The sequence below is a fragment of the Parasteatoda tepidariorum genome, chromosome 7 (assembly GCF_982258835.1).
Source record: "Parasteatoda tepidariorum strain Cologne lab strain chromosome 7, Ptep-v5.0, whole genome shotgun sequence".
NCBI lineage: Eukaryota > Metazoa > Arthropoda > Arachnida > Araneae > Theridiidae > Parasteatoda > Parasteatoda tepidariorum.
In genome coordinates this window covers 17,452,378-17,463,048 of record NC_141761.1, presented here as the reverse complement: position 1 = coordinate 17,463,048, position 10,671 = coordinate 17,452,378, and the positions used below count along the sequence as shown (strand labels likewise).

General features: G+C 35.9%; 2 protein-coding genes across 2 annotated transcripts; both read left to right on the top strand.

The window, feature by feature from the left end:
• Window positions 1-583: 583 nt before the first annotated feature.
• On the top strand, window positions 584-2,173 carry LOC147806928 (acid-sensing ion channel 2-like). The gene has a single exon (XM_087168695.1). It carries the CDS (start codon window positions 584-586, stop codon window positions 2,171-2,173), a length of 1,590 nt encoding a protein of 529 aa, XP_087024821.1.
• Window positions 2,174-8,227: 6,054 nt separating this feature from the next.
• Window positions 8,228-10,024, top strand: LOC147806927 (bile acid-sensitive ion channel-like). Its single transcript, XM_087168694.1, has one exon. The coding sequence runs from the start codon at window positions 8,228-8,230 to the stop codon at window positions 10,022-10,024; it is 1,797 nt and encodes a 598-aa protein (XP_087024820.1).
• Window positions 10,025-10,671: the final 647 nt, after the last annotated feature.

Sequence of the window (10,671 nt, the reverse complement as noted above, 5' to 3'; positions counted from 1 at the left end):
GACCATTTACGGAGGACAGACGCTGTACCGAAATTGATCGGATTTTCTTTCGACTGGACAGAGGCTATTAAATACAGGAGACGATAATGAAATTAAAAGCAGAACAAAAACATAATTTTCGCTTGTTTTCAAAACTGAAAATCTTGTCCTTAATAAAAATACACATAAATTTTTAAAGAAAAAAATTATATATTTATTTTATTATTAGGCTATTATTTAGGCTTTTCTATTTGAATACAATTGGTTATCGAAATGATTTTAAATGGAATGAAAGGTTTCAAATCATCTTATTGATTATGTAATCAATATTCCTCACGTGCGATGAAGACATCAAAAGATTGCTTTCGTGCATATATTAGAAAATTGCTTTTCGAGATGGGTCGCATGTTTCAGCTTTTATGACGCTTTCGTAAAAGATAATTAGATTATGACGAGCTGCGTAGACATTGTATCTGAAATTTTTTTAACTGAATCTCTATAACTTTATTTCTAATAGATCCGTTATAGGGTTTTACGTTAGCCATTCTGCCATAATCTTTGAGAGAATATACCTAATAGCGATTTGGTTTTCAGAGAGGAAAGCATGGGGAAAGTAAACGGACACTATTTTCGCAATGTGCTGGATAATAACAGAGTCGTTGATATTTCCAATAAAAATGCCAGAAGAATGTTTGCTTTTGAAGATGAAAAAAACCTGGAAAATTCACCAGCGAATTCACGCGAAGAAATTCACACTTTGAAGGTGAGCGCAGTCGGTAGTTTTCCTCAAAACTACGATACTCGCTTACGTCGAATCAGTCAAGAAAAATCTACTAAAAATGACGAAACGGAAGAGGCCGATCTGAAGAGCTTGACGACGACGTTCTTCAAGAAATCTTCGATCTACGCTTTGAATCAGATCGGAAACTCCCGCACCACCAGAAGGAAAGTATTCTGGGCGCTGATCTTGATTGGTGGTCTGATCGGTTGCGGTTCTCAAATATATCGATATCTCTCGGCTTATTACTTGTACCCAGTGGTGGTGAACATCGATTCGAAAAGCGTTTTCAATCAACACTTCCCGGCGGTGACGGTGTGCAATTTGAACAACGTTCGCAGGCAATATCAACCCTGCCTGTGGCAAAAACTGAACTATAAAGAGTGCAACATCACTTTGTTTGACGAGGAATTCGGTCCTGAGTTTACGGAACAGATGGAACTACCGCCGTGTCTTGACGATCGCAACATACGACTGGCCGATGAAATTAAACACCAGATCAAGTTCACCAATTTGTATTCTTCAGTGGATGGCGAAAGCAGGATGCATTACGGCCACCAACCCGAAGACATGATTAAATCCTGCTCTTTCAACGGGGAGGAATGTTCTTACCGACAATTTACCATTCATTCGGACGACGTGTTCGGGAATTGTTATTCGTTCAACCAGGTATCAGGCGATAAAGAGCCCCGTAGAACAGCCTTCGTGGGGCCGAATTCCGGCCTCACCTTGGAAATGGACGTCCAGAGTGCTGACTACTCGTGGCTAACTAGATCTGTGGGTGCCAGAATTGTCATACACGATCCCTACCAGGAGCCATTCCCTCAAGAACAGGGCATCAACGTCGCGCCAGGTTTCGAAACCATTCTCGGACTCTCCAAATCATCCATGGTCAGACTGCCCGACCCTTACAAGGACCACTGCAAAGCTTACGAGAGGAACAACAGTCAGAAACAGTGCAATATGGCGTGTTTCGAGGAACGGATAGCGGAACATTGCTCTTGCTACGTGAACAGGAAGACGAACGAAACGGACAGATACTGCGATTTCACGAACGGAGCGGATTTCTGCTGCGTTCACGACGCTAAAGTGGAAGAGGGTGGATCGTGCTCGTGTCCACTGGAATGCGAATCGTCGCACTACAACGTGAAGATTTCGAGCGCCATCTGGCCGCTGACGAGCAAGAATGTCGGTTCTGATCTGCCGATTGAGGAGATACGCGAGAATATGCTTAAAGTGAAAGTTTATTTCGACACGTTGGAGCAGCTCATCTATCAGCAGAAAGCCATGTTCGACGATGCGGAGGTTTTGAGCCAGATTGGCGGACAAATGGGATTGTGGCTGGGCCTTTCGCTGGCTGCAATGTTCGAATGCGTCGAGAATGTTGTCCTCCTATGGTACTACAAGAATAAGTGAACTGCTTTCTTTTTTTTGAAACACCGTTTGTATTCGCACCATTCATATTCATTTTCTGAATTCTTGCAAAACTCTAAGCTCAATTAGTATTTGAAGTAAAAAGGATCTCATTATTTTTAAAGCCAAGTGGAGGATTTATTATAAAATTATATTTAAAAGAATTTAATTTATTTACTTAGTTTGTCTGGAATTCACACGATTTTGATTTTCAACCTTAAATAAACAGTTTTTTATTATCATTCTAATCCCATCTTTTGGCATAAATAGTGTTTATAAAGGTAAATAATGTGAAAAAAGCGCAAAAGAGGAAATATCTATACATATATTTCTCTTACACGGCGTCAAAAAATCCTCATTACAACTCCCCGAAGGGCAACGCTAGAAAATCGACCCATGATTGCCGCTATAAATGTCACATGCCAAATCTAGTGAGGTGGCTCAGCATATAACGCTTTTAAAAACGAAAACTGAAATAACCAGAGAGAGCATTCTCACCAAATATGAAGTTTTAACGAATTACATGTCATTTATTTGAATTCAAATTTATTTTAATGACTTAGTATTTACTAAAAAGGTGTAATTTTTAAAAAAAAATTGTTATATGGATTGGAATGATTGTTTGGAATTCGTGATCGCAACGAACTATAAGGGGCGTTGTTGTATGAGACGAATTATTACTCATTATTTTCCCGAGTCGAGTAGAGCAGTGTTCCCCAACCCCCGGTTCCGCGGACCGGTACCGGTTCGTGGATCAAATTGTACCGGGTCGCCCATTTCATTGAAATTAAATTAAAATTCTTAGGTTTTTATCCCAAATTAAAAATATCCATTAAAATTTTATTTATTTAAAAGATTATTAAAGCTCCCGAAGGTAGTGACATAAATTTTTTGATGTTTGTAATGTATCATTGTCTCCGATTACCCCCAGGTCCCGCAGTGAACTGATCGTTAAGACACAGTTCCCAGCAGATCACCGAAGTGAAGCATCACTGGCTGCGGTCAGTGTGCGGGTGGGTGACCACTTGCATCAGTCTGCGAATGGACTGAGGGTGTGCGGTATGGGTCCTCGTTAAACTGTTCTACCGTAAAGTGCTCGACTTCGCGTACAGGTCGTCGGGCTACCGAAGCGGGGGAGCCATCCCCTCTGCAGAGAATCAAAATTGTGATGGCATATCTTTGGATCATTCTCAGGGATGTTTCCCAGACCGTCGCCAATAGCCCATTGCGCAGCTCTAGTGCGACGTAAATTAACAGCAACCCCCAGATGGAACCGTCTCATTGCAAAGAAACAAGCGTAGGGTTCTCATTGACTTAACGTTCTAACGTATCACTTTATATTTATTTTTTGGTGTAACTGTATTTTATTTCGAACGCATGCTTAAATACCATTTGATTAAGATTAATAAATCAAAATAATCTAAAGTATAAACAATCAACGTCCCCCCCCCAGCAGGCCGTGGTAAAATTATCAAACTTTGACAGGTCCGCGGTGATAAAAAGGTTGGGTAACACTGGAGTAGAGGACTCACGTTACAATTATAATTTTAAAAAAAATCAAATTTATTTACTTAGTTGGGACTAGAATTCACACGATTTTGATTTTCAACCTTAAATGAACTGGATTTTATATCTTTCTAATCCCATATTTTCACATAAATAGTGTTTATGAAGGTGAATAATGCGAAGGAAAAAAAGCGCAAATCATGTCACGTGAGCAAACATACTATTGTTTCGATTTAGTGATGAAAAACTTTCCCCTCAATGTTCAAATACAAAAAAAAGAAGAACTATATAAAAGAAGAAATATATACGTTACCGGCAAAGTATGAAATCCGGCATTGTATAGAATGCCTAAAATTAGCCGGCAAAGTATGAAATGATTTATATTTCGCACATTTCCTAGGCATTCTATAGATTGCCAAATGAAAAACCGGCAAAGTATAAAATACATCTCTGATTTGTTTCAAATATCACTTGGCAAGGCTCGTGACTTTTAACGCGTGACTCGTGACTTTTGACTAATAACAAAAATTATTTTTTTACTGTGCTACATGAAAATGGAGGAATTTAATGAAATTTACATGGAAAAATTTAATGAAATGTAATTCAAAATGTCATTCAAGCCTGCCATGTACACAACAAGTAGGTTAATTTCATATTTTTTATATGAAAATTTTCTTTCCCTTAATAAGAAAGGCTTAAATTTTGTTTTGCATAACTTTTGATTTTCTTTCCACATTTTGAATAAATATTTTTCAATGGCACTTTCAGTATTTTTTCAGAATAACATTTTTAGTTTTGAGAAATGCATGTTACTGTGAATGACCGAAATCGGTAGTTTTACATTTATTCGATATTTTAATACTTACTCATGATAGATCAGAAGAAACATCAGTGTAAGGTACACCGGGTAATAGCACTTGACCTTAAAAAAAACATCAGTGTAAGGTATAACAGGCAATGGCACTAGAACTAGTAAGACTGGATCTTTGGTAAGTGTCCGAAATATGTACTAGGTTTAGTTAAGCGCCATTGCCCGGTATACCTTACACTGATGTTTTTTTTAGGTCAAGTGCTATTGCCCGGTATACATTTGCCCGGTATATCCTACACTGATGTTTTTTAAGATCAAGGGTCACTGCCTCCGGTATACATTTGCCCGATACTCCAAACACTAATGTTTTTTCTAATCTATCGTCAGTAATTATTAAAATATCGAATAAATGTAATTATATCCATGAATAAATTAATATCATATCGAATGTAATAAATATTTCGGACATTCAACAAAGCGACTGTGTGATTTTCAACAATCACCGGTGAAAGTCAACAACCACCGAGTTCGCCCATTCACAGTAACATGTACATCATTTACATCATAACCTCATCAGGACGTTTATTTCCTACTTTGCCTAAATAACATCCGGCATTGTAATTAATACTTTTCACATTTCGTACTTTGCCTAAAAACGTCAGGCATTCTATACAATGCCGGCGTTTCATACTTTGCCGGTAACATATATATATATATATATATATATATATATATATATATATATATATATATATATATATATATATATATATATATATATATATATATATATATATATATATATATATATATATATATATATATATATGTGTGTGTTATCATGAATGACCGAATGTCGACTTTCACCGGTGAATGTCAACAATCCCATTGTTACTTTGGTGAATGTCCGACATATTTATTAAATCCGATTTGATACTAATTTATTTGCTGATATTCGATATTTTAATAACTTCTGATTATAGATTAGGAGAAACATACATCAGTGTTCGGAGTACCGGTTAAATGCATACTGGGCACTTGACCTTAAAACAGCAGTGTAGGGCATACCGGGCAAATGAGTACTGAGCATTGGCACTGAACCCTAAAAAACATTAATGTAAAACAATAAACCCGTTTATAGGGCGGACCGATTCATACATTCATTCACAGATCGCAATTTTGACCTGAATCCGAGAACGATCGATCTAACCAATCCAGTACCCCCAGAGGTATTGATTTGTTATGGGAACATGGAGGACTTTTGCGACTCTACAGATTTAACGTGCATCAGTCACTTTATTACAGTCTTCGGCCGGCTGGGTTCGAACCCACGAGTTCTAGGACATGGGCACAGCGCCCTACCGACCAGGCTATCCCGGGTCTAAGAAATATAATATATATTTGTCCTATCTGATTTGATATTAATTTATTCGATGATATTATTATATTTATTCGATATTTTAATATCAGCTGAGGAGAGAATAGGAGAAATATCAATGTTCGGAGTGGCACTAATCCTTAAAAAAACATTGCTGTAGGGCATACCGGGCAATGTATACCGGGTAGTGGCACTTAATTAGATCTAGTATATATTTCGGACAATTACCAAAGCGACATTCACCGGTGGAAGCCAACAACCACCCATTTCAGCCATTCACAGTAGCATATATATATATATATATATATATATATATATATATATATATATATATATATATATATATATGTAAATAGTATAGATATCAATGCCAAGCAAGCATGTATCAAATTTTTAAATTTCCTGCATTTTGCTATGAAATTTTAGTTTAGCGGCCTTCCTCAAGGAAAATTCCTGTGCACATCTATGCTTTGTACATAAAATGCATATAACTTCTAAACTATGCGATGGTTTGTCTCGGAATTGATTTCATTCAATTCATTTTTAAAAGTTACATCGGAAAGTGTACTTTACATAAACAGATAGGTACTGTGTAGTAATGCAAACAGACAAAGAGAATGACAAAATATATATTTTTGAAGAAAACGAAGACATGAAAAAGAAGGCATAATAACACTTGTAACTTTTGTTCTATTGACTTGTGTATAGTCCCATTCAATTCAGTGTGAAAAAATACAATATTTACTTGTCTAAATAGCTATGTCATATGCCTAAATATGTACAAGGTAAACAAGTACATTTTTATTCATAAAACCCGTCTTATTGTTTTCAAATTTGTTTCATTTGATTTTGTTTAAACAAAATAGGGGAGTGTCGGGTACCCCCGCCCACTGTCAATTTCATATGTATATAATATTTTTTCAGGTCAATAGGCCATCAGACATTAATTGTTACATTAAAAAAAGATCATTTTCCAAGTTTCAAGTATTAATGATAAAATATTTGTGACATACTCAAGTATTTGTGATGAAAATGATAAATAAGGTTTATCTATTGTCAATACGTTGGTTATTTTCATTTACACCTGAAAAAACAGTCAAAAAACATAATTTTGGTAACTGGGCGGGGATACCCGACACATTTTAAAAAGAGCTGAAAAACATGGTTTTTTTAAAATTTCTATTTTTTTTAAGTTAAACTATTCTTTTTTGGTATATTCTTTCTGCATCATTTAATTAGATTTTAAAACAATAGAAACATCACAAAAATATTGATTATTACTCAATATTATACCGAAATATAAGCAATACTCCTTAAGTGGGCGGAGCTACCCGACTCTTCCCTACATCGAAAACAATATCTCATTTATTTAATCATAATATCACTATTCAACAAATCCAGCAGTCATCATTGCCTATTTTCTAACGCCAACGAAGAATAATTTGTTCAATCCAAATAAATGTAATCATATGTCATTCAGATTGTTGATTAGTGTGCAAAAGAAATTCGTGAAACTTTAAGATTAGGAGGCGAACTTATAAAAATAATGAATGCAATTCTAAGCAGTAATTGTTTTTGCATAGTTCTTCTATAAATCAAGCTGTATTTCATTTAATTCAGTTAATTATTTTAAACGTCTAAATTTACAGTAACACATCATTATTCTACTTGTAAAACCTTGTTCATAAACTAATTTTTATTTATATGAAACAGCTACGCATTATTTACAGTAACACATTATTATTCTACTTATGAAACCTTGTTCATAAACTAATTTTTATTTATATGAAACAGCTACGCATTATTTACAGTAACACATTATTATTCTACTTATAAAATCTTGTTCATAAACTAATTTTTATTTATATAAAACAGCTACACATTATTTACAGCAACACATTATTATTCTACTTATAAAACCTTGTTCGTAAAATAATTTTTATTTGCATAAAACAGCTTTTAAAATTATTTTCCGGATTTGGAGCTCAATTTTTTCCTTAGCATATAATATGAAACAGACAAAGAACTGAAATAGAATGTTTCCGATTCTTATCTGAATAAATAACGGGAGGTTTCTCTCAAATATTTATATTCTACCGGAAACAACTCCACCCAAAACTCTTCCTTATCACAAAACAACATCGTTTTATTTTTATCTTCAACGAATGTCACTACATCCCCCGTCATTTAGAACGGCCACATTCAGACGATTTTAATGGCATTTAAGAATCAACTCAACTCGGGCTCGTAAGACGTTCTTTTCCTAACTGAACATTCACAAGTTTTGACACATATTGCATTTAGTTTTTCAGAGCAATTCCATAAGAGAAAAATAAAACTATCGAAATCGAATATAACATAAATGTATGATCATACCGAAATCATTGATTACCCGGATGACGTTGACATTTTAAACGACATGATGAGGACTGACTCGTGCTTGAAAATGCTTGAAAATTCGTCCATTCCGGCACTATCAAGAATCGGACAATCGAAAACGGCGAAGAAGAGGCTTTTTTGGATTTTCATTTTCGTGGCCTGTTTGTGCGGCGGCTGTTACGAAACCTATAGCTTCTTGCACCTTTACTTTCAATATCCGGTGCTCATAGACATCGGGGTGGTGCAGCAGGAGAGAGGCACTCAATTCCCAGCCGTCACCGTCTGCAATCTCAACAATGTCATGTCCTATCACGCGCAGTGCGTGTTCGAAAATACACGCTGGCAGAACTGCAAAAGTGTTAAATACAGAAGACCCGGTCACCGCCTACTCAACACACTCAGGAGAAAGTACAGAAATTGGTGGAAGCAACTCAGTGAAGACGATTCACAAAAAACTCAACATTTCGTGAAAAATTATCTCAACTTGGACAGCGAGAGTCGAGGACGTTACGGTCACCGCCTCGAAGACACCCTTCGGAAATGCACCTTCCAATCGAAAGTGTGTGACGAATCGCATTTTACCCCCCATGTCTCATTGCAATTCGGAAATTGCTTTACCTTTAAAACTGACGAGAACGATCCTCTCCTCGGAGGGGGGCTGGAGCTTCATTTAAATGTTCAAGAGCAAGATTACGTACCCTTCACCGCTGAAACAGGATTCCGAGTGACGATTCATGACCCGGAGGACGATCCCAATCCGGAAGAAACAGGGTTCAATGTCAGTCCTGGCTCTGAAGCAATGGTTAGGCTGGTGAAAAGTACACTGTACAGATTGCCATCGCCATACAGGGATCATTGCAAGGATTATCAGGACGAACTTAACAGTCCAAACGATAAAATTATCAGAAAACTTAGCGAAACAGGAATGATTGACCAGAGCAGCCAAGAGGACCCGAGAGAAAACTTCAAATATCTTGTGGATAATTATTTCACGATGGCCAGGAGTAACGAAAATGTGACAAAGAACAGTAATCAGTTTTCTGTGAATAATCTCAGGATTATCTGTAATCACTTAGAGAAAAACAACACGACTGCAGAAAAATACAACAGGATGAGTCATCAGGGTTCAAATCATATTCTAAACTACAGTATTATTAAACTGAAAGAAGACGATAATAGAAACAACGAAGCTTTCAGCCCGATGCATCTCGTGGAAAACAACGTGAAAGCAAGCAGCCAGACAGACTGCATACGTGAATGTATGTTAAAATACAGTTTGAAAAAGTGTTCTTGCGTAGATCCCTTCTTACCACATACTGGATTTCCGCCTTGTGAATTGAAAAACGAAACGCAAATGAACTGCTTGGATAATTCAGTGGATGACTTAGAAAAGAAAGGTTTGCCCTGTGATTGTCCATTGCCTTGTTTAAGTACCTGGTACAATCACAAAGTCTTTTCATCTAGATTGTATTCCAGTGGATGGCAACAGCCCTCTCTGTTGATCTCTGAGGATTTTGAATCGTTTCTGAATTTCTCTGGAGAGAAACGGGGAAGTTCCTCCGTGGACGATCGAGTGATACTTCGAGTGTCTTTTCAGAGTCATGTTCACGTGATCTATAGACAGAGAGCAATGTTTTCCGATTCTGAATTATTCGCGCATGTCGGAGGAAGTTTGAGCTTGTGGTTGGGACTCTCCCTGGTTTCTTTAGTGGAATTCGTAGATCGTTTTATTCTAGTGTGTAAACTGCGCACGAGTAAGAGACGCGATAATTATATTTGAATATATGAACGGTTTGCAATAATTTAAACTTTAATCTGAATCATACCCACCACAGTGAAAATAAGAATATAGTATAAAGAAGGAAATTGTTCGATTTTGATTATATTCATGATTAAAAAATACTGGTAAATAATACTTGCTTGATTGAATAATGCTGGTTTCTTTAGTAGAATTCGTAAATCCTTTTATTCTAGTGTGTGAGCTGCGCATGAGTAAGAAACACGTTAATTATATTTGAATTTATGAACGGTTTGCAATAATTTAAACTTTAATTTGAATTATACCCACTACAGTAAAAATAAGAATTTAATATATAAAGAAGGAAACTGTTCGATTTTGATTATATTCATGATTAAATAAATATTTTCAGCTTGAAAGAAATGGGAAAAACAATTTAAAGTCTTTGTATTAATTACTTTTTGACACATAACAGATACTTATATTGAAATGGATTCTTTTTTTAAAAATTAAATAAAAACTTAAACGACACACGAGAATAATAATAAACGTCATTAAAACCAAAAGAATTCTTGAGAAGAAAATTTGTTTTGATTGAACTAAATTAGGTAAACTATTTCACATCATAGGTTTGAATTTTTATGGATTTCAATGCATATACATTAACTAACATCTACCAGGCATCTTAA

Excerpts from the sequence above, each read along its gene's own strand:
- LOC147806928 (XM_087168695.1), top strand. The coding sequence starts at position 584 with ATGGGGAAAGTAAACGGACACTATTTTCGCAATGTGCTGGATAATAAC.
- LOC147806927 (XM_087168694.1), top strand. The coding sequence starts at position 8,228 with ATGTATGATCATACCGAAATCATTGATTACCCGGATGACGTTGACATT.